Raw genomic sequence first — 27,535 nt, 5'->3', positions numbered from 1 at the left:
GCTGACACTGTAGAGACGTTCCTCTCAAACAACCTAACCCACTACAGCTAGACAGGATTTATTGTTTTACTGTTTTCTTGGAAATGTTGTCTTTCAATGTAAATATGTTAATATTAGATATTTATTTAAAATCACTTACTTCTTGATTTAAAGCACGAATAATAACAGTTTTCTTTATAAAAATGTATCGACGTTGGACAGCTCATTTGTTGGTTGCTGCCCTCATAAAACAGCAGATGGCGGCAGATCCCCAAATTACCGCCGACGAGATTATAATCATGTTTGTTATCTACAGTCCAAGGTCAGAAGGAACAGTTTACAGTTCTATGTGATCATCTGCATATCGGTGACTTTTCTAAAACGGCATAGATTCCCAAAAACAATGTGCCAGGTTTTGGATTTGGGATAACGCAGCAAACGTATTTTTTTCGGGTGACGGACCAATAAGAAGCTGCGTTTCAGCCCCACCTCCTGTCAACAGAGGTAGAGAACCAATAGAAGCAAAGGGTAGATGGGAGACAACAAAGACTGGAGCCTTGTATAAATATAGCTGATTATTGTCTAAGGTGATGTAAATAATACTGCGTCATTTATACGTGGCGAAGTAAATCAGACTGAGGTTTCTAAGGTTTGACGATTCCGAATGTGAAATGAACGAAATTTAATGCAATAGATTGTGAATTAATTAAAAAAAGAAGAAGAGAATAATCATTTATTATTAAAATACATGTTCTTAATAGACTTAATGCTTATTTTTGTGGAATAAGTGTAAGTCCGAATGTAAGAGTATGTCTATGTTGGGAAACAATCATAACCAAAACGAGTCAATGTACGACTGTGGCTGCCTACAGTTGGTAAATAAGGTTTGACCTCGTGGGAGAGAGAGAGAGAGAGAGAGAGAGAGAGGCAAACAGGATTACACGCTGGCAGCAGGAGGAGGAGGAGGAAGAAGAAGAGGGGTGCGACACACACAAACAACCTGCAACTCATGCTGCTAGGACAAAAAAACCAAACGTGAACGTGCAGTTCTGTCTGTTATAAATAAAGATTGGACATTTTGACTCGTCCTCTCCGTTGACCTCATCTGACAGAGTTGGTGATACAAGCTGAGGCGCTGCACGACTGCTGTTGGTGAGTGTCTGAAATATCTCCATAGATAAGGCATGCATTAGCTCATAAATATGCACAGAATAGTGGGATTTTGTTGTGTGTTGCACGAGTCCAGTCATAATCCTAATCGTTGTTGCTTCGACCTCCAAATGTTTGAACGTGCCAAATCTTCTGCAGCGCGTGCTGACGTGCCCGACGTCCATGTCTGCAAACTTTAGCAAGCGGGGATGGAATCCGTGGAAGAACCTTAAACAATTTAAAACCTGCTCGGTTTTTTTTTTTTTTTCAATAAATCATCTTTTCGAGGCAGCTTCAAAATTAGTTAAAGCGATTTCAAGTTTTAAGGACACTATCTTGTTTATTTTGATCCCAACGTGGCACGCGCTTGTTATTGTCGAGAAGGCAACACGCCCACGAGGAAGTTTAGAAACACTATTTTAAATGGAGAGTTTTCATTATGTAAAAGAACAATAAAGTGAAGTGAAACTCTAAAAATGTGACATATTTAGAACTATGAATACAAACGTTACTACATTTTAAAATGGAAATGTATATTTAGCCTGGTTTATACAAAATGAAGTGGATGCATTCATGTGAAATATTTACTTTTCAATTAGAAGATAATACAACTTGTACACATAGTTTGGGTATGGTTTACACACTGAACATAATATTTAACATTATCATTATATCAAACTTTATTTTTTTACATTGACCTATATGACCTATGGTTAAGTATATTGGCAAATCATGAAATGATACAAGAGGCATAGTCTGTTTGAATTCATCTGATCAGTGTTTGCTTTAAAAGTTTGTTTATTAAATAGCACTTACATGTGTGTTTTTAGTGTCAGTGTCAGGCTTAATGTTAATGGTGACTCTTCAGTGTCAGAACTTATACAGTAATTGTTAAGAAGCTTGATTCCTTTTTATTTTCTTTAAATCCATGCAAACTGGCAGCTGAGCATCTATCTGCTTGTCAAAGTATCACAGTTGCGTTCGCATAAGAAAAACAGAAAGACTCATGTTTTCACATACAGTCAGCAAACCAAATGATTTCTCAGTTTTAAAACTGTGTCAATTATAGTTTTCCTGTTCTTCTTTAAAGGACAGTGGATAAGGTGTCCCACAAAACTACTGAACTTGCATCTCTTTCTTAATGTTGAAGTATTCCTTTAAGGTTTCACGACTTGGTTTTACACAACAATCCTTTGGAAACGTGCAATAAGAGGAGGACTTTCTGAGTCGTTGAGGAAAACATGGTGCTCTGCACGTTTTACTTGTTAGTTGTGATGACGCTTGACGCTGTGGTAAATCACTGTACTGTCATGGAAGAAAAGCCTACGTCTAGCCTCAGGATCTGTATTTAAAGGTAGTGACTAGATATTTTCCATGCCTGGCTATTTTATATTAGTGAGTCACCAGCTTATGGACGGCACTAGACAACTACAGAGGCTTTGTTGTATTGTATTCACCATAAAGCCACTGTGCTTTTAAAAATATCTTTAAGAAAGTTTCAGACCATATGTCATGTTTGTGTCAATGTTTAAATATGTGAAAATGGTTTGTCTTCTGTTCAAGAAAGTTGAGATGCTTTTATTGATTCAGAAAATATACTGTACCTATTGAAACAAAAAAAAACAGTCTGACTCATGGAAAGTTAATCAAAAAATTATGTTTTCCAATAAACACCAATTTCTGCCCGATAGAAAAAAAAAATCAATACACAGTTTTCTTTGCTTTTTGCTTTGACCATTCAATAAAAAATGATTAAAAACAGAAAACTTTACTGCTATTATTTCTGATGATGATGATTACTGTGACAACAGGAGACGTGTACTTTTAAAAAAAGTAGCTGAATTAAATAAATGAACAACAAGATTGTTCATTGTCAATAAAAAATATGGAAACTAGGCAAGTTTTATGTTAAATTCTTCTTATTTCATCATAATGTACAAGGAAGTGAAAACCTTTTGCCCGAGTGTGGCTTCTCGTCTGAGGCTTAAGCTACTATAATGGGGTCCTTGGCATGGCAAAGTGTTGGGAACCCCTGTGTTCGATGATCTTCAAGATTGAGAAAGCATTTTTGCTCCAGAAGCATTCAGTGTTTAATAAACTCAAAGTAGTTTTAGATCGTAAATGGATGGAAGTAGTCTCATTGTTTAATTGGATTGACATCGCTTGACAAGTGTGTTAGAAAGAACCTCACAGTTCTCCAATCCCAATAAAATGGGAGCTTTTATAATAATAGAATATATAATTGCTTACTTGTGGGCTTTATAGATATTTGTCTTTGTGACATAAGTAATACAGTTCATGGACATGTGGGGGAAAGCCTGTGAGCAGAAAAGTAAGGCAGCAGGAGTACCATGAAATAGCAGCACAAAATAAGGTCTAAGGTTTATGAGCTAATGAGATCAAATTATGTCTTGCTAATTAAATTGGTTTGAAGAGTATACAAGGACAGTACAGACTTGATATCCTGGGAATACAAGCTCCTCCTATTTCCTGGATTTTTTCTGTAAGGAAGGAGGCAAATGAACTGAGTTTAAATATGTGTAAACTTTATTTAAAATGTGGAGTCCCTCTCCATTGATCTCTTAATTAAGACCCAACATAGACAGTGATTTAGGGGAAGCTATAAGTGAACATTTTCCAGATGAGTTTATGCCCTCACTCGTTATCAAGTTTCCTCTAATACATACAAAAATTGACCAGAAAGCTGGATATGCTGAAGGTGGTTTCTTTTTGTTATTTATAACCTTTCAGCCAATAAAGAGACGTTACAATTCATATGGGGGCGGCAGTAGATCAGTCTGTAGGGACTTGGGTTGGGAACCGGAGGGTCGCCGGCTCAAGTCCCCGCACCGACCAAGTCCGGAAACTGGTTTAGTAGCTGGAGAGGTGCCAGTCCACTTCCTGAGTCCTGCCGAGGTGCCCCTGAGCAAGGCACCGAACCCCAAAAAACCTGCTCTGAAGCGCTCGCTGTGGGCAGCCCCCTCACTCTGAGACCTCTCCATTAATGCATGTCACTAGGACCCTTTTTGCGCATGAGTGTGTATCTCGACCTATGTGTCTGTTCATTAGACAGAGTGTAAACCGAATTTTCCCTCGTGGGATTAATAAAGTATAAATTATTATTATTAATATAATTATTATATCAACACAGTGTACAGTCACTATTGGTTTTCCAAAAAACAAAGATGGCCGCACCGAAATGTCAATCTCAAGGCGTCAAGCTGGCATTTACAAACCAATGGTGGCGTTAGGATGGCCTCCAGTCTATAACCAAGATACTTACATTGAGCCAACAGTGTCAGATTTTTCTAAACCTTTATTTCCTACCCAACTAAAATTTCTCCATCATGTGATTGTCTTCTAAGAGACCGCAGTTACCCTGTGGGATCAATTTTCTCAATGTAATTCAAACATTTCAAAATCAAATCATCTGTAACATCACTGACTGAAGCCCATACAGGAGCAGATTTTCAGTGATGTTTTTTTTTGACAAAAAAAAAAAAAATGACAACACTGATCGCAACGACATAACAATGTTGCAACCTTGCAGAATCTAGAGAGGGCTTGTAATGTGTGTGGGCTTTGTCACTTTCTGACTCAGTTCATATTTTTTCATAATTACAACCCAGTTGTTTTGTGTTGCTGTACTGAATGTTGAAATCATCAGTGATTCAGCTGATATTTTAGCTATTTACATTAAGCTGATTTTAACTGTTAACACAGGCATATGCTTGCTAACAAAGTATTGCTCCATCTGTCCCCCTGTGCCTGATTTTCTCTCTTTGAGGCCTCCAGCTCTGTATTAGAAAATAGACGTGCTTAGTCACTAGCCTAAATGAACACACAGAGCTGCTGAGAAAGGGAGGGATGTTCATGTACACAAAAAGATGGACATGAAAATAATAGCACAATTCTTGCTTGAAATGTGACTTAAAAATACCGGGGCATTTTATTATTATGGCTTTAGTCTGGCTTTTAATCCTTTGTGTCACAACACACAACACCCACTGTCTTCAGTCCTCTGTCTAAAATACGCAGTGTTCCTAAAGGAGGACCGATGACCCACTTACCGACTCATTGTGTGTGTGTAGGCAACAGCCAAACACACACACACATTTTGCTCTGACTTTTTCAGCAACAGCTTTTTTCCACTGGCCTGAATCGCAACCGAGCTGTGTCGAAGCACGTTGTCACACCCACAAAACAGCACCTGTATCGATACACAATAAGAAACACTTTCAGCAAAGCTTCGGATTGTAACCGTGAAGAATGCAGTGGGTAGGCGCCCTGTTGTTTAGATAAGAAACTGAGATGAGAAGATTTTAATGAGCTTTTGTTTGTATCTTTAATGGCTCCACCTAATATTGGCATGTCAATACTCCTTGTAAAAGAGACAACAGATTTATTCTTCTGAAGACGATGGAAGGTTTTATCAGCAGCAGATAGAAACAGGCGAGTGAGTCTGCAAACCTCGCACATTAACCCAGCATGTGCACACATTGGCTTATGCAGAAATAGCGCCCCCACCCCGCCCCCCACCTCCTAGTTTCAAGTGACATCTAAGATCCACTTCAGAGCCACATACACATATCTTTACAGCACAGATGCATGCACAGGATTCCTTTTTTCAGTTTGTGTGTGTGTGTATCATGCGTGGTGCTCATGACTGGAATGGCAGGTTGTGTATTTTTAGACAGAGTATTAAAGTTATCCCAAGATATAACAGCTGTCGAAGATAGCCTCTCTTCGACTCTTTCCGTTTAGAACATCTGAATATCTTTGTCTCAGTCCCTTTTATCTTTAATGACAAGTTCATGCTTACAGTCTCTGTAAAATGTGTTCACCTCTCCTTTCTAACAGAGTAGTTCTTCAGTTACATAACTGAATGTGATATCAATCCCTTCGTATCTCTGTATTTTCTGTCTTTTTAAATTTGTCTACCCTTCTGTCTTGTCTGCATAGTCAGTCATGGCGGGCGACATGATGTTACTGATGAGAGGCTTGGCTAAATTAAGCCAGGCGATTGTAGAGACTCAGAGCAGCACCATACGAAGTGGAACAGGTAACTACATCACACCTATTTCTGTCTGTCTGTCTGTCTGTCTGTCTGTCTGTCTGTCTGTCTGTCTGTCTGTCTGTCTGCCTGTCGCTCAAATACAACAGGCTAGCTGATTACAAGCTTTACTCATTGTTTCAAAGTAGTGTCAGAAAGAAGGCTACTTAGATACAATAATATGTATTTTTTTGCCTGCTATACAATGAGAAAGCTTAAATAAAGTTGAGTTAATTAAGTTATTATTTGTTAGATAATTAAGGATACTGTATTTAAACCATGGAGATTAGCTAACCTGCTAACGGTAGGACATACCAAGCGGTGGCTAGCTTAACCTGTTAGCTAAAGGTACTGCTAGGGTAGGATTCTAGAGATTCAGTATGTTTTCAGATTTAAGATTGTTATTCCAAGATTTTCCAACATTATGTATGTTATAGGTTATCTGTTTAAATGCAGTACTAAGCACTTATTATTGGCCAAAAAATCAAAAAGATCCTGTATGGTTGGTTTGTAGTGTATGTATCAGCTAATAAGAGTATTTCTTTGTTACTTGCATCGCAGGGATCCCAGGCGTTGGTGCTGCAGTCCAAAGTGTCCAAGCAGTAGCAGAACAAGGCCTCTCTGCTGCTATGATGAAGATGCAGGTGTGGGAATGTGTTGCATTGATGAAAACAGCATATTTGACTTGGAGCTGAACCATATTGGAAAAAATTGAAATTGCAATAATTTTTTTTCTACAATTATATATTGTGATTTAAAAAAAAAATGCAATTCTAATAGATAAAGGTGTCTTGTATTTTTATAAAAATAAACTATACTGTCTTTAATTCAAACAATTATACTATTTCATTATGTTGGTCTTAAAGAAACCCTCTTGTAGTCTGAAACAGAGTAGGAGGACGTGTGGTGGAAACACTTTGTGTCTGGTGAACTGCTGTATAAATCTACCTTACGTGAAATGTGTACATCTGTGCAGGACTTGTCTGGCCAGCAGCAGACCTCTTCATCTCAGTCAGAATTCGATTTTCCTCAAGATGAAAGTGAATTTGCAGCATCAGAGTTCAGGGACGAAGGTGTGGATTTTACAACGGATCCAACAGGAAGTAGTGATCACACAGGAGTCCATGTTGGCACATCAACAGCAGGAACAAGCCATGCCAGTGGAAAACAGTCTTTGTTTGAGGGATACGTAGATCCCAGCAAACAGTTTAGTGGACCCATCAGATCTTACCACCAAGATTCCAGGTATAAGCTCTGTTATTTGAGTTTTAGTCTAATTTATTAATGGTTTCAATGGTTTGCTGGCATGTGTTAGGTAACCACTTTTTCTTTTGGTGTGGCAGACATCTCATTGTGCATCTTCATTTATACAGGCACTTATTTGGAAAGCTATACAGTCAGCATCAGGTCAGTCAGCTCAGGAGCTACCATCAGGACCCATCTACTGTCGGGGGGCTGACGGCTGAAGACATCGAGAAAGCCAGACAGAGCAAGAGAACTGAGGTCAAACCACACAAGCAGATGGTAATACCTGCTCTGCAGTTTCTATTCTTAAACACAGACATTTATATGCTCATTTACCTATCCATACACACTGTTTCTCTCTTCATCAGTTGAGTGAGAGAGCCAGGGAAAGGAAAGTGCCAGTGACCCGGCTCGGCAGACTGGCCAACTTTGGAGGTACAATAACCTAGGTCTTATTCTGTCTGATTCTTGGCTGATTTCCTATCTGCTTCTGTGGATAGATGCATTTAAGGCTGAGCAATCAGTAAGATGAATCTTATCCTTGTTCTTATACACAAAGCAGATGCGACGCAATGGCTCTGTTAATATTTGTTTAAAGAAACCTGATAGAGAGAAGAGTAAATCAAACATAATGTGGCTTGGTTTACAGCTGTCAAAAAGTTGTTATAAAATAGACACAAATTGAGCTAGCAAAGCTCTGTAACCTAATCTTAACATTTATATCTGAAGCTTTACTGTCTCCCTCAATAAGCTGGGGTCACTGGGTTTAGAGCAGTCAGTGTTGTTGTGTCAGTGAATGACCTTCTCAAGGTCGTTGCAACGACTGACCTCAACACAACACCTGTCAATGCTTGTACAGTAAACAGACATAAATACAGCCCGATAAACACAACTCACATAGAGAGTCTTAAAGTAAGTAAGAGAATCCTAACAGATGAGTGGTATACCCTGGACTTGCTCTTTAACAAACATTTTTCGAAAATATGTCAAGTGTATTTGGCGTGTATTGTCTCGTTGCTGTCAAGATAATTTTACAGAGCATCACAACAACATTTTAATGGAATCTGTATTCGCTTGTTAGTCATTCTTGTATTTCCCCATGATGCCTGTTTTTATCAGGCTAATTTTCTGTAACAAAACAAAAACCTGTCACTCCAATATCAAGTAAGTCTGAAAGAAAGGGAATGAAACTCCAAATGGAAATAAAAATAAATGTTGTTTTTTTTTTTACAGTTGTAAGGCCAAAAAATTCATTCTGATTTAATGCAGGTACAACAATTGGTTTGTTTTTTGTCAAAGCTGTATCTTGAAAGGATGTTTGTTTCAGCGATGAGGCTAAAATGAATACACAAGCACAGCAAAATGCTAACCAGTATCCACACACGTAGTTTAGCATGAGAGATAGGAGCTTGTAACTCAGCAGCTTGTAGCTCCTCTTCAGTCAGAAGATGGATAAGTGAACAGGTGGCGGAAAGTTGCACAGAAAAGCTCGAAGTGCAGAGGGATGGAAAAACATCAACTGTGCACTGTAGTGAACCCAGAGCGGAGTCTCACATGAGTCCAAATGGAAAGCCAACACAAATGCAAGCAGAAGTTTAGCTGCAGCCCTGCACAAATGAATGAAAAGGGGGGAAAAAAGAACCATAAGGCAAAGTGGTGTTGATTCAGCATGTTGACAGTGGTAACATTCACATGTAGTAGTGGATGGGAGGGGTGGACGAGTGTTGCCTCGACCTGTCCTTCACTCTCCTGCAACAACATGACAAACTGAGACATGCATTGTAGTTTAAGATTTTAGATGGTAAATCCACAACCTCAAATGGAGGTAAAGAATGTAGCTTTGAAGGAGTGCAGAAAGCGCTATATAAAACTAATGTTGTGTTTTTTAGAAAGAGTACTGTATTTGAGTACCCTTTGTCCTGAATAGCAAGTGAAGGAGTAGGAAGGTGGTGTACAGCTCTGAGTCCGTAAACAAGCAGCTCAAATGATTGACAGATATGTGTGCTTGTTGTGGAAAAAAATGTTGTCACTCGAAGGCTGCAGGAAATGCTGATCCCTGTTTGGACGAGAGTTGACACTTTGAGGTCACAGACATGTCGTGGCACAGCGCTTGCTCATCGCCATCTTTGTCGCATGTTTGGGTTTAACTTTACATCTTAGAGCCCCATAAAGCAGGAAGATCAAAACAGTGAAATGATAGAGTACTTTGAAGAATGGTGATGATACAACTCAGTCAGATTGTACAAGAAGACATATGAGGGTCACAGCTCGACACTTTTCTCAGGAAGTGTTTTGCACACCTTCACTCCCTCTGGTCCAACCTGTCTCCCACAATCGAGGTGATGACACGTGTTTTGAAGAAGCACTCAAATGGTCAACCTGCATGTGAGACATTGAAAGCAGACTCTGTCCTGATTGTGCCTCCATTGTTGGATGTCAGATTTGTTGCTTCAGTAGCTCCTCACTAAATGATTATGTAATGCAGTTATGTAAGTCAGAGACCAGGCTTGGAAAAATGTCCCAACCTTGTGCAGATTTGTCCCTTCCTTAATTATCTCACAAAACGTAGATTTCTATTTCCTCTGTTTGGTGGCAGAAGTTGGGCTTTTGCAGGTGTCAATCAAAGCAAGAGCAAATCCCATATTTATGTAATCTGTCTATGTAAAGGAACATTTCACATTCACCCACCCTGCGTGCACACACTGGTGGCAGAGGCTGCTATCAAATGTGTCCATCAGTTTGAACTAATCTCATGCATTCACCTCGCTGTGACGCGTGACTGCAGGAGCAAGGTGTCGAACCTCCAACCTACTGTGTCTTCTGCAGTATGTGGCATACTACGTGTTCTGTCTTTCGTGTTCTTTTGATGGGCATACCATTCTTCAGAGGGCACGGATGACTTTGCTTACTGACCTGACTTATACACAAGTGAAATGTTCAGACAGCTTTATGGGGAAGGTGTCATTGAGGCAGTTGACAGCCAGTACACACACTGCCTCCTAAAGGGCTGATTTTACTGCACCACTAGCTGACTCTTTGCTGTTATGTCTCCCTGATGTCATGGGTTGGACTGTTTGTGTGTGAGATAAACACCTTTTATGATCTGTTTTAGTAGACCTTGTTTGTATTTTGATGTCCACATTAATTTGTCTGTTTGTTTCTACCAGGTCTAGCTGTCGGTTTGAGTATTGGCGCTCTTGCTGAAGTTGCCAAGAAGACCATTGGAATCAATGGTGTGGAAGGTATCATTGACTAACAACTTATTTACTAATAGCTTCTTGTACTTATGTAGAAACAACATTAACAATCTAAAAAAAAACACATCAGACCATTTCTGTGAATTTGCTTCCTGTAAAGAAAGGATTTCTGTTTTTTGTTTATCGTTGGCTCATGTTGATCTTCAAGTGATTTTGCAACTCTGTTCCTGTTGAGTAACACCCCTTTAAAAGCTGATGTAATTTTAAAGAACCAAGCCTTTATGCTTGTTGTGACATGCTACACACTTTTTGTTTGACAACAGTTAAGCTTCCTCCTTTCCTCACAGACATTCCTGCACTGCCCAGTCACTCTGCTAATCTGAAAACGCAGCTAATCTGAAACGTCGTTCTGTCGTCAATCTGTAGCATCAGTGCGTCTGTGGCTGTTTATGTGTGTGAGTTAATCCCACTAGGGACACTCTTAACACACTTGTAAGTGTGTGTGGGTGGAGTAAATCTCTATTAAAGTCTGTAGAGGCTGCTTTAGCCTCACTAAAAACACACTCCCTGATGACCTACTGACATAAAAACACGTCTGCTGGAGTGAAGGCACAAACACATGCACAAGTTGGTTATTAACATGAGCATTTAATTATTGATAGTTTATATTGATCAGTGTCAAAGGACCTTGCCTGAACATAAAATAAAATGTTTCAGTTATTAAAGACTTCTAGATAAAACTTGACCTTGATCGACATCACCGTATAAATACTTAATGCCAATAACTCTGTGTGTGTTGTGCTCCTGCAGGTGACAAAAAGCAAGGCGTTCTGGACTCCAGCCCTTTCCTTTCTGAAGCCAATGCCGAGCGCATCGTCAGAACTCTGTGCAAAGTCAGAGGAGCTGCGTTAAAGCTGGGACAGATGCTCAGTATTCAAGGTGTGGCGCACAGAGACATGCAGACATGCATCACAGCATTTAGAAAAGAAGCTGTTGACTTGGACTCAGAGGTGGAGATAAAAAAAAAAAAAAGAGGAATTTGATGCAGCATGGAAACAAAACAGCAACAGGGAAGAGATGCGTATAGAGATATGGCTTGACATATAAAATATATATTCTGGTGATGTTGTTTTTAAAAGTTAGTTTCTACACCTAAAAACCTGGACCATTGTTACCAAGGAAAGTAGACACAGAAATCTTCTTATTGTAAAAGCCTTTCTGCCAAGAGTCCAGTTTACATGAACAAATTCAGTTGCAGGTTTGTAACACACTGTCAGCGTTCCACTTCTAGCATTAACATGTGACCTGCAGACGTTAATAAAGGTAGTATCAGCTTAGCAGAAAAATGTATTATGGAAGTTTATATTTGCCTTTTGCACATATGAGCAAGAAAGAGTTAAACTAGAAAGTCCTGGCCCAGAGCTCGTTATGTCAGGAGAGATAAACACAGCCTCACTGATATTTATCACTGTAGTGCCAACTGCCTGACCTTGACTGGTGACCTCTGTCCTTTGGCATTTACATTGCGAGTGCAGCATATGCTATGGTCAACTTTACACAAACAGCGCGGTGTAAATTAGCCACAAAAACATCACTAGATGAGAAACAGACACTTAGCTGCTGGATTTTTGCAAAACAGGTTTCAACACAGTATGATGACTTTAGGTCCATGTGTATGATTATTTTTATAGAACTGGCGCTGCCTCACAACTATTTATATGGTGGTGACAAGTTGGTGCTTAAATCTTGGACCAGAAGGTCATAGTAGTTTTCAATAGCTGGACTAACAAATGTCGCCACTATTTCAATAGAGAGGGAGATTTAAAGTGTTATTGAATGAAAGGAATCGGAGAACATTGAAACATAAGCAGAGGACAGAATATCTGTAGGATGATAATCACTGTGAAGGGTCTTTGCCAACAGCTGACACTTAGCTGTTAGGACAGGATATAGATATGACGGCATGATTATGCATCCAACCTTTGCTCCCTTTGGTGCCAGTCCAGAATAGTTTAAACCAAGAGGGGTCTGAAACATTTAAAAGAACTTTGAAAGAAACATTTGTCATCCTGATTCTGATTGGACAGGAGGTATCCCATGAACTCTAATATAAATGTAGTTAAAAGTGCAGTGCTGTTAGACTTTATAAGATAAGATAAGATATCTTTATTGTCATTGTAAAAGTACAACAAAATACTGTTAGAGCATTTCAATAGATGCCATATCAAAACTATACAAATATACAAAACACTATGACTAAATTTAACAATAAGAATATGAATATGGATCAATAATGCAGTATAAATAGACAGTATGCAGTTAAATATACACTAAGCTGAAAGTGACATGGGCTGAATAAATGTATTGCACTAGATATATTCAAAACACCTTGCATGTTGTAAATATTGTTTATTAGTGTTACCAAACAATTTTTTCAATTTCTGCAGCACATATTTCCAAAATAACATTTAATGAAACTAGGACTGGGAATCTTTGGGTGTCTTTGATTCGATTTTGATTCTTGGGTGGATACATTTCAGAATCAATTTTCGATTTCAAAACGATTCTAAATGTTGCATGTAGAACTGTAGCACTGCTAAACTCAGTGTGAAGTTGAGACAATTTTGGGTGTCGTGTATTACAGATGATGCATTCATCAACCCGGAACTCGCCAAGATCTTTGAGCGTGTTAGACAGAGTGCTGACTTCATGCCAATCAAACAAATGACGGTCAGTCTCTTTTTATTATTCTTTACACTTTTGAATTGTATGAGGGCTATTAAGTCTGTGAATCCACTTTAATTCCATTTTTTTTTTTAAAAGCTGCAAATTTGGATAGTCTTCGACACAATAAATGAAACTGAACTGTCAGTAAGTTGGCGACAAAGTATAAACTTTGTTATCTATGTGCAGAAAGCACTGAACAGTGACTTGGGTCCAAACTGGAGGGACAAACTGGAGTCTTTTGAGGAGCGTCCGTTCGCTGCAGCGTCCATTGGTCAAGTTCACCTGGCCAGGATGAAGGATGGCAGGGAGGTGGCCATGAAAATACAGGTACAGTGTGAACATGTGTGTTTACACCGTAATGTCCCATGTTGTCAAGTTAAACATTACAACTGTAGTGTGTCTGTCATCCATCTGTTTCTCTCCTTACAATAGCTTCAAAGTGATGTAAATATGCTTTCTGCATCATTGTATGCCAAATATTCTCTCTTCTTTTTTTTTTTTTTTACATTTTCTTCCCTCTGTGTCTTTTTTTATTATCTCCAGTACCCCGGTGTGGCTCAGAGTATCAACAGTGACGTCAACAACTTGATGACTGTGCTGAAAATGAGCAATGCCCTGCCTGAAGGTACACACTCACTGGCGTACACGTGCACATACTGCCTGGTGAAACTGTCCTCGTGCATCAAAACACAAACATGCTTACCTTGTTATTCACACACAAACAACACACACATGCTGGTAACTTCAAACTCTTTATCCCATAACATCTCCTGCTCCTGAAACACTGCATACCTCTCTATCAGAAACGTGCACACAGGAAATAAAAAGGGCCTTGAGCCCCCGACGTTTAGTCCTCTGTAGAGAAAGTGCCCCTTTTTTTAAGATAAGATAATTTCCGCTTTGAGCACAGACTGGCCTGCCAAACAGATATATTTGGGTTATGAATATCAGGTTGGGAAATATGTGATCCAGGCCAGCAGTATGCCCTCCTTCTGCTGCAAATACACATACACACGTAGATACTCAGTCCGCGTGATGATGAGTCGCTCTGAGCCAGAGACAAACACTTGAGGCCTCATTTATACCTATTCATCTTACAAACTAAATTTAGACTGTGCATAAGTACAACAGAAATCAGTGTTTATCAAAGAAGTAGCCTACATAAACTAGTAAAACATTAAAGTTAGCTAACATGGCCTCCTCCTCTCCTTTCCTCTCTCCTTTAGTAATATAATTCCTCTGTACATCTCTTCACTAGAACTTGATTGCCATTATCACTCTTAAATCTTTAAATATGTTTTTCTTTTTAATAAAACAGTCAGAGATACGGTCACATCTTTATTGAATGTAAATATGTAGCCTATGAGTGGGCAGCAGTTTTAAATAGGATTTTATTTTTGGAGGAAAGCTGTGAAGGGATCGAGCTCGATAGTTAAAAGTTTTTTATCTTAAATCAATACTAACTAAACTAGCGTCAGTGTTGCTCTTTTTAATTGCAGCTGAAATCAACAGCTAACGCTATCAAGTGTGATAGGGCATGTGTGGTTTTATTAAACTCATTTGTTGCCACAATGTAAAAGTGACAACATCAGCATCTTCTTATGTTTACATTTACTGTTAATGTAGTTATAACTTTTATGAGCGGTGTTATTGAATGAATATAGAGAGGAGGTGGGACAGAGGAAGTGTGCATTTGGCAGCAGTAATGAGTTTCTGCAGGCGTGGTGTCAGAAACAGAAGTAAGAGTCGGGGTGTTTGAACTGTGGGGAGACGTTATTCAAAGATTCGTAAGGGCTTGCCCCTGCATGGCAGACTGTAAAAACAGCCAAACATTTCTCTTTAATGTCCATGATCCCCATGATGCTGTGTACCCTCACATTGCATTTAAAACCCGAGTTGTGCTCGTCACCTCTCTTCCTCAGTTCTTACATAGACTGGCACTTAGCAACAGTGCAAAAGTGCTAGCCTTAGTCGTGAGCTTGTTCCTCTCAAACTTTTCTTTTTCACGCTTTCCTTTATTTGCTCCTGAGTTACTGGCTTTAGAAAATATATTAAAATTGAGCTGACATGCTCTCCCTGTTTGTTGTGGTCTTTGTTTTTCTTTAGGCCTGTTTCCAGAGCACCTGATAGACGTGATGAGAAGAGAGCTGGCACTAGAGTGTGATTATATCAGAGAAGCCCAGTGTGCAAAGAAATTCAGGTGAGTTATACATATGGCTGCACAAAAATTGCAATAGCAATGTGAACATGTGAAGGCTCTCATTATTTGAAGTGAGATGTCCAGCATATGACCTTATACCAGCTACTTTTTTTCTTGCTTGTTTATACCATAAGAAGTTATTGCCAGAGGGGGGGGGGGGCTGGTGGTGCAGATGACACTTGACTCTGACTAACTTCACTTGACTTCAAGTGTATGAAGACACGTGTTGCTCCACCTGCACTCTTCTTCTTCTTCTTCTGCTGTTTTCTTTTCCACGAACATGTCAGAGTGCTGAACCTAGTGTGGAAAGAGTCAGGTCAAAGGGTTTTGTTTTGTCAGCAAAAATGTACTTGAAGTCCCATATACTGTAGGTGCACATAAAAACACTGCATTTACAGTATCTGGCATACGTTTCTGGATTGTTTTATCTTGTGTAACTAATTACATGTATCCATTTTAAGGTTTGTTTGTTTTTTTTACTAAACGGTTTAGATAATAAGTCCCTTAACTTAAAGCAAGGATATGTGATTCATTTCAAATTTTTTGTCATATTTCTTTAAAATATTTGAATTTTCGTCAGCTGTTGTATGCCTGTTATTAGCCCCGCCATTTACTTCATTTGGACAAACTGATATGATTGGACCTACCAGCCTGCCTGCACACTCTGCTGTGGACTGTCTGTGCATGAGTGGAGCCTTCGTTAAACTAGTCTCAGTAAAGACCGGCAGTAAAGTAGCTGATGAGTTCAGTGGGTCCACTCTACAATGGACTCGTCCTGTAGCTGTGAGGAGGCCGAGCATGTTCACTTTTTTTTGTGGGAGTGGCTTTGGCATTTTTCAGTGTTGGTTTCCCTAAACTTGTCTACCCAGGCTTTCATTGAATGACTTTTATTCCTGTTGTAAGCCATTTAACACTGCTGCTTTGTCTTCATAGTGATGACCAAGTTTACAAAGTCTAGATTTAATCCTAAAAAAGGAAAACCTGCATAATGTGTCTGCTTTTAATGCTGCTTTATTTGTGTTTACTTGTCTGATTTAGGGAGCTCTTAAAAGACCATCCATTCTTCTATGTCCCAGAGGTGATAGAGGAACTGAGCAGCAGTCACGTCCTGACCACAGAGCTGGTTCCTGGGTTTCCACTGGAACAAGCTGAGAGCCTCACACAGGACCTGAAGAACGAGGTACAGCTAATGAACCAGATTCAGATTACTTTATTAATCCCAGAAAGGCAATTCAGTTTCACAGCCAGACCAGACCAGATGTGAAAAAAACCAGTCTCTCGTTCTCTGATCCATCTGGTCAGGAAGGGAACTGCTTCTACCTTCAGTCTTCTGTCCTTTCGACTCTCTCTCTTTCACAAGTGTCTGCTTCCATTCACCATTAAAAATATTCCGTGATTCAGGCAGTGGCTATCAATCATAGACAATATCCTTGTAATGGAAAAGATATCCGATAAGTTGAAAATTAAGGAAGAACAGTTTACTAAAGGCTGGGGAAAATGGTTAACATATATAAGTACACAGGGACACAAACATCATTCATGATGAAATATGCATTGTAGTAAGTAACCTTCACTCTTCCAACAGGCTCGAAGTATTTATGACACTTGTTTGAATGTGCTGATTTATTTTCATTGATTTATTTATATCTCTTTCTGTCTTATTGTAATGTGTTTGTACAAAATACTGTATTGTATTGTGTATTTGTTGTGAGTAAAATTAATAAAAATAAGTGTTAAAAAAAATAATCTGTGATTTAAAAAAAAAAAAAGACCAGTATACAAGCATGTAACTTACGTGTGTGTGTGTTTGTGTCTCAGATCTGTGAGAACATCTTGATGTTATGCCTCAGAGAGCTGTTTGAATTCAGATACATGCAGACTGATCCAAACTGGTCCAACTTCTTGTATGACCCACAAACACACAAGGTGAGTCTGTCTACAGGATGAATACTACTGCTGCCTCAGCCACTGCTTGTAAAATATATCATATATTTTTGGCAGAGAGATTAAAGTAAAAATAAAAAAAAATGAATCCCTTCATTGTCTCTCTCTCTCTTCAGGTGGCGCTGTTGGACTTTGGAGCCACGAGAGGATTTGATCAGAGTTTCACAGACGTCTACATAGAGGTAAACGCAGTCAGCCTCATTCTTATGTGACAACTTTGTAAACATAATGGATATTTGATGCTGTGACGTAACAGCCTGACTTAGTGCAAACCTGTATTCATGTCAGTCGCCTGTTCAGATGTAACGTAAACATTTCTCTCTGCCACAGATGTATCACCATGCCTTAGATTTTGAAACGTGTCCCTGGGAGGACATTTGAAGTGATAACAGTGGGAAAATGTTTTTACCTGTTTATGATTGTAGATCATCCGTTCAGCTGCAGAGGGCAACAGAGAAGGAGTTCTGAGGAAATCCATTGACATGAAGTTTCTTACTGGTTATGAGTCTAAGGTACCGTCACACACAAGGGCTGTAAATGTTACCAATATCCAAGTCATCACCAAGAAAAATTGGAATCTAGTTCTTGCAATCAATGTGAGAGAATTCAGAGTCCAGTGATCAGTCATACTTTAATCCTCCTGTTTTATGTCATCTTGTAAGTCAATGTGCATCAGATGTTGGACTATGTCATTTTGGTGCACTGGTCCATGTGAATGTTCATTCAAAGCTGTACTTTCATCAGTAGTTAAAGGCTGCTTGATGTATTTTTAAGATACTCATTTGTGTTTAAGGGTTGGTTTTACACAAACATAAAGTTCAAATACTTCTGTGTCAATTTCCAAAAATGTTTCTGTGGAAATATTAATTGTTTTGTTTGTTTCCAGGCAGAAAAAGCTGAGACTCAATGTGCTGCGTGTTGTTCTCTCTCTGTCCCCAGGCGATGATAAATGCACATGTGGATGCTGTTATGATCCTCGGTGAGGCCTTCGCCTCCACAGACACCTTTGAATTTGGCTCCCAGTCCACCACCGAGAGAATCCACAACCTGATCCCAGTGATGCTCAAACATCGGCTAACCCCACCCCCCGAGGAGACGTACTCCCTGCACCGTAAGATGGGCGGCTCCTTCCTCATCTGCTCCCGTCTGAACGCCAAGCTTCAGTGCAAGGACATGTTCCAAATAGCGTACCAGAAGTACTGGGAGGGCCGCACACCGCCATCTTGCTCCACCTAAGCCTGTCATCATTTGTCAGGTAGATTGGATGTATGGGGCCAACAGCAATAGTTGAAGACACAGAACTGCAGAACTGAGGCCGTGTTACCCAACCTTAACTGGCCATAGGGCATCCTGCATTGAGTAACCCAGCATGTTGAGGTTTTTAAAGACGCCTACACATTTTACATCATCATTTCGGAGCAGCAACTTAGCATCTGGAGTGCTTTAATGCCAACTCTTTGTACGGCCCTGAGAAAACAGACTGACAACGTTTTGTTGAAATGTATAAATTGTGACTTGAATGTGAAAAGGTTGAACTTTTATCTCTCATGGCATCAATGTGACTTTTGCATTTGCTACTTGGGTTTTGTATTGCTGTGCTTTATTGATCTTTAAGGAAGTTGCACCAACAGCCATGTTTGAAATTGACTGTAAAAATCTCATCGATTACAGAACCAAAACCCCCCAGAACAGAAATCTTAATTTGAACCCACATTATGGGATTGATATGATATATGGGCTTTATAAGTGACAGTATTGACAAGTATCATCATTTCTGGGTAAAAAATGTTTTTTATTTGTATTGATTTTCAAATACATTTGATAAAATTGCACAGATATAAAAACAAGGCAAAATGAGCAGTTTTTATGTGAAAACGGTTCAAATGCACATTATTAAAGTCAACATTATCTGATGATTGAGATACCAAGGTTCAGCTTCATCGAACAGTTTGTAGTAAGGACAACCAATTGGAATTGATCTGAATTAACGTAAACAGTGTGAGTGTATCCTTAATTCTGTGTAAACTATCCACACTGGACTGGCTCTTTTTCATTTCAACTGGCAAATCTATGGACTGGATGGTGTTATTTTTTTTTTCAATAATCAGCCCTTTTCAAAAGACTGTTAACACATCAATCAAGACCTGTGTGTGTTATGTTGCTGCTGTAGATGATCCTGCCTTTACAATTTGAAGATTTATCTTTAGATTCAGCTCATGAGTATTACACAAAAAATGGTGGTTCTAAAATGTATATTCTCTCAGATGAAAATGTTCCGCACCAAAGCATGATTTTCCTTTTATTCAACTTTTAGTAGAAGATTATTTGATGTAGAAATAAGTCCTTGTGGATCCACTTTGCTTACTGCAAGAAGATAAGGGAGAGATGGTCAGATAACAGCCTACATATACAGTGGCCCTGATCTTAACCATGAATGTTGATGAACTACAAGGGTGGAAGAAGCTCATCCTGATTTTGCACAAAATCTCAGCTTGTGGGCTCACCTTGCTTCAACAATGTGTTTGCAATCTTTTCTTGTCTAATCCTTCCACACCTGGCTGCTGAGTGCCTGTGAAAGTCCTCCCTGCTCTGCTGTGTGAAGATAGTTTAACTGGTGTCTCGTGTTAAGCTGAGGAAAAACAAAACAAGAAAAATGACACAAAAACAAGGTGCCTGTGGTTATTTGGGAGATTTTGAGCTAGAAATGTTTATATTTCATATCCAGACCTGGCGAAGAAATGGTTTTCTAACTGAAATGCATTCTTTACTGAAAGTTGTCATGATAAGAGGATAATGTATAAAAGAGTAAATGTTTGCTCTATACTTGTCATGTGGCTCCCTGTGGTTTTGTGTGGGCTATTCTTAATGTTTTAAAAAAAATGTGTCTGCTGCTCAAGAGGTTAGAGGGAGAGGTTGGCTTCCTTATATGGAAATGTCTTGGCCAACAATGTGGTAACTGGCAGAAAGGCTTGGAAATGAAAACATAAAATAAAACCAGCAGACAGAAAAGCTAATTATGCACATACTCAGCAAGTAGTAATATCACCTTTTTTGTATTTGGCTTAAAAATCCAAAATGTAATCAATCAATTTAAGTCTTTTGTAACCTAAATGCTGTTGCAGAACATATCAGTGTCCAGCAGGTGGTGGTGGTGTGTTACACCACAGTTGCTATTGGTCATCTCAAATGTATTCAAATTTCTACTATCCCCTACTAAAAAAAAGAAACATAAAAAGCCTTTCTCCAGGCTGCTTTTGCTGAAAGATGTTGAATCATACTTTAATGAACATTATCTTGTTTGCAAAGGTGGGAGAAATTGGAGTGATGAATGAGATCCCTGAGCAACAATGGTCATTAAGTAAAGGCAGAACCATTTCACCATTTCTGATATTGCTGCAGGAAACGCATGTGGAACCCAAACAGAGCCTTGTGACTTCAGATGTACACTCACTTCATGGGAAAATGTTATTTTAGTCTGAATGAGCTAAGTATACAAAACACAACTCATTTTGCTACTGCCAAATGATTGTACATCGCATTAGAAATCTTTGAACAGTATTGTCAGGATTGTTTAAGTTTTAAGGAAGCATCATAAGCATGCCAAGAGATTCATGCAACTACATTCATTCCTTCCAAATACCGCTGAGGACATTTTCTCACTGTATTTTAGGGACAACATTTGTCTCCCGGAGAGAAACATAAACCACAGGCCACAGAATATCTTAACCATGATATCAGGACCTTGGGTATAAAAAAACAATGCATTTACTCTCGGACATCTAACCAGTGTTATCGCTGTATTAAATTTCAAAGGTCCCACATTTGACGTTGCATCCTGCAGAGCTGAGATGGAAAAATCCACCTCTGGTTGTGTTTACATCATGGAGGTGACAGTGGGAGTATTAAGGGGGATGTTGTGCTGCTGGTTGTCTGGTAAGAGAGAAAAAGCAGTGACAAATCCTTATTTGGTGAGAGAGGGGCGACAGCAAGTCTGGGCTCTGTGCTTAAAGGCCCTGTCAAAAAGAGTCCTCTGGAGTGTTACTTATTCTAATCACGAACAACCCTGTCCAGATGATTAATAGGACTGTTTTTATTGTTGCTGGGGACACTAATTTTACACAGGTGTGAGTATAAAGCTCACAAAAAAAATCTTTTCTTAACATGTAAGGATATTGGGAGGTATATTATAATATAATAATATATAATATATCAAGAAAAAATTAAACAGAAATCTTAGAACCTGAGATATTTTTTACTAAATGTTATCTTTGTAACCAGCTACAGATCTGGGCATCCCTTCAGTCGTATGTGCAGGCCATTGGCCTCTACTGGCCACTACTTATTTAAAACAAATGAGATATTTTTTCAAATTTTTGAATTGGGAAGCTTAAATATCGAAGTTTCTCTCGTGAACAGCACCAAGTTTTTAAAGTATTTTTTTATATTGTTAGCTAAGCTTCACAACAGCAGCTAACTGAGCTCTTGGAGAAATATACAGTATATACATATACTGTTGCAGCGACTCTAATAAAAAAAATGTCATGACGATGGGTTAACGTATGACCCAAGGGCCAGTGACGAGAAAGAACTGCTACAGGAACTGGACAGATAAATATCCATCGTGACCCGGGGATTAAAGCGAGGACTTTCTGCCAGTTTAATGGGACGGCTGTTGGACTGAGCATCAACTAACTTCAAATGGTAGGTTTGTTCTCTGGTCTGAATTTTTTATAGTTTATTCAAGTGGGTTATATCTGAATTTAACATTTACATGGATGCCAAAAAATAAAGCTGTCTGCTACATACAAATTTATAATTCACATGAAAATCTTCCACAATCAGTCATATGCCTATTGTGTTATGAAGAGTTGTTTCTTCCTCAGAGAGGTAGAGAAGTCAGAGACATTGTTTTGTTTCTTTCCACTTTAACAATATTAATGTTAAATAAACCTGCCATTGGTCTGTTATCATTCTCATTCCCAGGAAGGACTTTGCCCAACATGTAACCTTTTACACAGAATACAAGTCATGCCTTGAATAGACCGCGTAAAAATAAAATTGAGTCAGTAGAACATTTCCTGAATTAGGAGATGTCACCTTCTGAGAAGCAGTGTTAATCTACTCACCATTTTCTAGTTTAGTCATAGCCATTAGTCTGTTGACGAAAATGTGTTTTATATTTAGTCAGATATTAGTCATTTGTTATTGGTTTTTTATTTAGTCAATTACTCAATGACTATATTTGCATATGATTTTAGTTGACGAATATAGAAAATATTTAAGTCAACAACATCGTCATGGAGATGTTTAAATGGAACTATTAGCATTTGTTCCTAGGATACACATTATTGTGTAATTATTAACCTGAAAGAATCTGGTCTTTTGATTAAAAATGCAGTGTCTTCTATTATATTGATCTACTGTTGATCAAATAAGCTTTAAACTGATATGACACAAGGATTATTGATCCCAGAAAAATATACCCTGATAAAACATTCTGGTACTTGGATTTCTTTCCCACTATGATGGTAATAATAGCTATATTAACAACATGAAGCTAATGGAAATGTCCTCATTTTAACCTTGATTCTTTTAAACTGATAAAGGCAATCAGTGGGCCCAGGTGAGATATTTCAGGTGCAGATGCTCAATGTAACGCAAAGTTCATGTTGTTACTGTATTGTTAGTGTTTTGTTAGATAGTTATGTTTTTCTTACTTCTCCTCAATAAGTGCAAGAGGTGTCAACAGGACTGTCAATCACAACTTATCATCCATCTTTTAGTCATCCCGATCCTCCATGCATCTGGCTACATCAATCAATGCTTTCTGCTAAATCGCGTGTTTGCTAAAATCCCCCTTAACCTGCACAGCGTTTGTTGTTTGTGTCACAATTGATGTGGCCATGGCGCCCTCTCAAGCAATTCGCTAAAGGTAATGTGTCTTCCTCTTTATCTCACAATATAGGCGATGTCAACGCAGGGTCCCAAGCCCCAGCTCAGTGATCCCTCACACCGTTTGTGAATTTTGATTTCCCAAGTCTGATCCTGAGAGAATTTTTGGCGCGCTTCCTCCACTTTTCCAAGTACAGTCATATGTCTGGACCTCAGGTTGGATTTGATCTCCATCACCGAGAAGTTGTGGGAAATTAGTCTATATAAAAACTTCCATAAAGTGAATTAAAGTTGTAGTACGTAATTTATTTTTCGTGTTCTTTCTTCGAAATTCCATGATACCCTGTGTATTCAATGTTGCCTCATGCGAACTGCGGCTCATTAAGTTTTACCAGTGTATTTGCCAGTCATCATTGTGTTGTATGGCCATGTATATCAAAAATAACAATGATTAGAAGTTTTCTCATATTAAAAAGGGAACACAATCTGCTCGTGTCTTTGTGGCTCAGGGAGAAACTCCATCAACCAGCTGGTTAAAGTGTTTCCAAGCCAAAAACCAGGAACCCGGGATTAGAACCAAATCCTTTTAATTGCAAGAATTTCATCAGCGATCTCAAATGTCTTAAAATAAAAACATTATTGCAGACACAGAAGTATACGCTATGATCTCAAAATGATTATGTGTACAGTGAATTCACACCAGAGCTATACATGCAGAAAACTGTACATGGCAGTATGTTTATCCTACTTTATGAATATAATACACCACCACAATAAACAAAACAAATGTACAACTTGTAAATGTTTCCCCTGAAACTTGAAGCAGAATCAGTGTTAAGATCTGAAAGGTTTATCACCATAAACAGTTATTTAAGACCTTACATCCAAACAAACAAAAAAAAGGATGAAAAAAAAAACTTAAGTAGTGTACAACTGCTACAAAAACCCTTATGTGAAATCATTGGTCAATTTGTAAGACAAAAAAAACGTCATCACAATTATAGAAATCATCATCATCTATCTCTCACTTAAACACGAACACTATCTAAACGTAGAAAACATCATCCACCAAAATACAGGAGTACTCTTATTAAAGGCATTTGGTTAAGACAATGAAGACAGCTCAAATACATTGCAGAAGACAGCTAAAGCACGTCTTGAATTATGCTCTTTGATATATGTAGAGGCAAAAACAGTCGTAGGAATTCACTGTAAACGTATCTAATGTACCCACGGGTTCTGCATTGGTTTTGATGGATATTCTCGAGAGATAAAAATCTGTGTTCCTGTTTGAGGCGTACTCTCAGCACGTTTGTTTAGCTGAGCACTTCGAGCAAACTTGCAGGTGTGTCTGTTTAGAACATCATTACCCATTAGTGCAGTATCTAAGGCTAGCTGGTTTATTTTCTTTTGATTAAGGCTCTTTGACTTTTGTTAGCGTTCTTCATTAGGAATGAGCTGTGGTGTCACAGGAAAGTCAACGCTTTGTCTTGATCCACTGTGCCAAGGCTGTTGTACCAACAGACCCTCTTACATAGTTCATACTAGTTACGCTGCGACAATACCATATCCATAAGCATCAATACATCAAACAACCACACATTAATGTATACATAATGTACACAAACAAGTGAATTCAACAAGCCAACATGTTTGAATATTAAAATCTACTCAAACAACAAAAATAGTGTCACAAACTTTACTGTAACTGTATCTCTGTCATGATGTGACAGACAATGTGTTGACTCTGCTTCCCCCTGAGTGGGTACTGTTGATTAGATAATAATGTGTAATATCCCTTTGACACTGTTTTGCACATTTAAGAAGTGTGAAACTTCAAATCCCTGTCTCATCCGGAGGCGCAAGTCATTTAACACAGATCTGAAATGTTGCGACGACAGACCTCTTCGAAGTACTTCCTATTTCTGTTTATTATTGGCGGAAACGACTAAAATACTTCAGTCATAGAAACGACATCAATAGTATCTATATACTAATGGATAACTTGCAGATAACGTCATAATCAGTTACAATACAGACGTAGGCATCAGAGCTTATTATGTTTTGAACAGATGCTTCTGATGTAATTGGTCCAAAGTTGGTTCTTATATTGCGGTTTTGTGCACAGTAAGATTTAATAGCAAGTCACCATGTTTTGTGAAACACAGACCTTACTACAGTGTGTATAATATGATATTATGGAATCTGTAGAATCATGAATGATGCATTCATTGTGCAGGGCAGTTCTATATAAACGTGTTCATAAGTGAAGGTTCTCAAACATAATATGTATATCATCATTTCACACAAGTAATATAACAACAGATTAGAATTGTACCCTGATCTACTCTATGAAACTAAAAGGAGATATTTAAGATAACTTTGAACATGTATTTTGATTTTGCAGAAGTACTCGTAATGTGTCCAAATAAATACTGAAATATGAATATCGATTAACAATTTGCCCTGATAAATAGGAAATGAATATCCACCGACTAAAACTTCATTGGTGGTTAACAATTGAATTCCAAAGTTTGACCACAACTAAAGATATTGATCTTGTCCGAGTAACAGAAAATATTTTGAGGCTTAAACGTGCTGCAGCTGCACCAGGCAGCAAATTGAAGGACTGTGGTTGAACTTGTTGTTAGCCTGATAATGTATCACTGATTTACATGTGCAAAATCTGCTGCAAAAGCCACGAATCAAATTGACAAATATAAAGACAATATCCACATTGTCTAAGATAGTCAGCTTACACCTTATGTAGTCTATAAGGTGTAATTCTAAACAAAACCAAAACAACAGTCAATTTACTCAACAAAATACCAAACGTGTTACTTTAGCCGTTGTATTACAGGTAACTGTACAGTTTTAGTCTCTCTTCCCTTTCGTTTCTTCCGCTTCAACCAGGAGAGGATTTCTCAGTCAGCTGATCTTTTCTTCCTTGTTTCTCCATGTGGTTAATCATTTCCATGTATGTGCTTCTCTCTGTCCACTGGTGTTTGAAAGACAGACATCTTCAGGTCATCACAATGATAAATGTCCCCATCAGGCGTCGGGGAGGTTGAACTGTTAGAATGAGTTGATCTGCAAACATGAGAGCCACCTTGCTCAAACATCCTGAGGAAAACCTTGGTCTCTGTAGCCTGAAGACGAAGAAGAAGAAAGCAAGAAAGGTAGAGATGAAGAAAAGAGAGGAATTTTTTGCTTGTAGAAGGAAAACTTGTAAACATCTGTGATCCCCCCTCTTAACAGAGATGTAATGATGAGATAGATAGATAGATAGATAGATAGATAGATAGATACTTTATTGATCCCGAGGGAAATTCAAGGCATCCAGTAGCATTATACAGACAGGCAGGACACAAGACATTAGTTACAATACACACCCGCTGTCCCCCCCCCCCCCCCCCCCCCCCCCCTGTATACAAAATCCCCCAAACAAGATATAGCAGCCCCTATGTGACTAAGAATAAACATAATTATATGTTAAACCTGTGCAGTTAGCATTAGCAGTTAGACTTAAAACTAATATAGCATAATGTACATAACCTGTGAGGAGAGAAAAACATGTGTTGGTTAAAAGAGACCTGTAAACAGTTAAAGAGCCTTAGAAACAAAGTGCTGACCTTCTAGAAACTAGTTACATGTGCATGTACAGAGGTATTGACCTTATTTAATTTCTCAACATAATACAGAACTTTACATAATAATTGCATTTCTACATTTCAATTGATTTACACAACTAGAAGCAAAGAGATTAGCAACAACCATAAAAGAACTAAGCTGCAGCTTTAGGAGCTCGTGTACCAGATAGAGAAACTGTCCTAGTTTGTCCAGATGACCTGAGCTATCATGTATTAGACTGAAAACTTTTGTTGTTCATAAATGGAATAGAAACACCACGTATTAATGAGCCAATATTTCTCACAACAGAATGGTAACTGGGTAACAGGATCACAAAGCACACAGATTTTTGTCTGGTCAGGATCATCAGAATTTGTTTTGCTTGTAGTGGTGTCATTTTATGCAGATAATAGAGAAACTTAAATGTCAAATGGAAATCTGTCTGAATAAGCTCAACCTCCTGTTTATAAAAGGTATGGCTGAAGGAGAATGTTTGTAAGCTTCACTCCAGGTTTGGTT

General features: G+C 38.5%; 2 protein-coding genes across 4 annotated transcripts in view; both read left to right on the top strand.

Annotated features, from left to right (window-relative positions):
* The window catches only part of stx7l (syntaxin 7-like), a 280,516-nt gene that overhangs the window by 230,549 nt on the left and 22,432 nt on the right, over window positions 1-27,535 (top strand). The gene's annotated exons all lie outside the window — the stretch shown is intronic.
* Window positions 874-20,322, top strand: coq8aa (coenzyme Q8A-a). 3 transcript variants are annotated; one of them, XM_079367764.1, is made up of 17 exons: window positions 874-1,131; window positions 6,091-6,190; window positions 6,743-6,825; window positions 7,158-7,426; window positions 7,555-7,705; window positions 7,795-7,861; window positions 10,594-10,659; window positions 11,434-11,562; window positions 13,268-13,353; window positions 13,537-13,677; window positions 13,894-13,975; window positions 15,457-15,550; window positions 16,589-16,730; window positions 17,369-17,476; window positions 17,611-17,676; window positions 17,920-18,006; window positions 18,434-20,322. In XM_079367764.1, the coding sequence occupies exons 2-17, from the start codon at window positions 6,097-6,099 to the stop codon at window positions 18,728-18,730; spliced, it is 1,962 nt and encodes a 653-aa protein (XP_079223890.1). In that variant the 5' UTR covers window positions 874-1,131; window positions 6,091-6,096; the 3' UTR covers window positions 18,731-20,322. The 3 variants fall into 3 exon arrangements, with proteins under 3 accessions (XP_079223890.1, XP_079223888.1, XP_079223889.1); XM_079367762.1 differs by having other exon boundaries at window positions 875-1,131; window positions 10,594-10,668; XM_079367763.1 differs by having other exon boundaries at window positions 875-1,137; window positions 6,095-6,190; window positions 10,594-10,668.

Source organism: Symphodus melops, assembly GCF_947650265.1.
Source record: "Symphodus melops genome assembly, chromosome: 1".
NCBI classification, from domain to species: domain Eukaryota; kingdom Metazoa; phylum Chordata; class Actinopteri; order Labriformes; family Labridae; genus Symphodus; species Symphodus melops.
The sequence above is the reverse complement of the archived record's forward strand: the minus strand, read 5'-3'. Positions and strand labels throughout refer to the sequence as shown.

Bases quoted from the DNA above. Each gene is read 5' to 3' on its own strand.
- coq8aa (XM_079367762.1), top strand. From the start codon at position 6,097: ATGGCGGGCGACATGATGTTACTGATGAGAGGCTTGGCTAAATTAAGC. The intron at 6,826-7,157 runs GTGTGGGAATGT...ACATCTGTGCAG, and splicing joins CTGCTATGATGAAGATGCAG to GACTTGTCTGGCCAGCAGCA. The intron at 18,007-18,433 runs GTACCGTCACAC...CTCTGTCCCCAG, and splicing joins TTACTGGTTATGAGTCTAAG to GCGATGATAAATGCACATGT.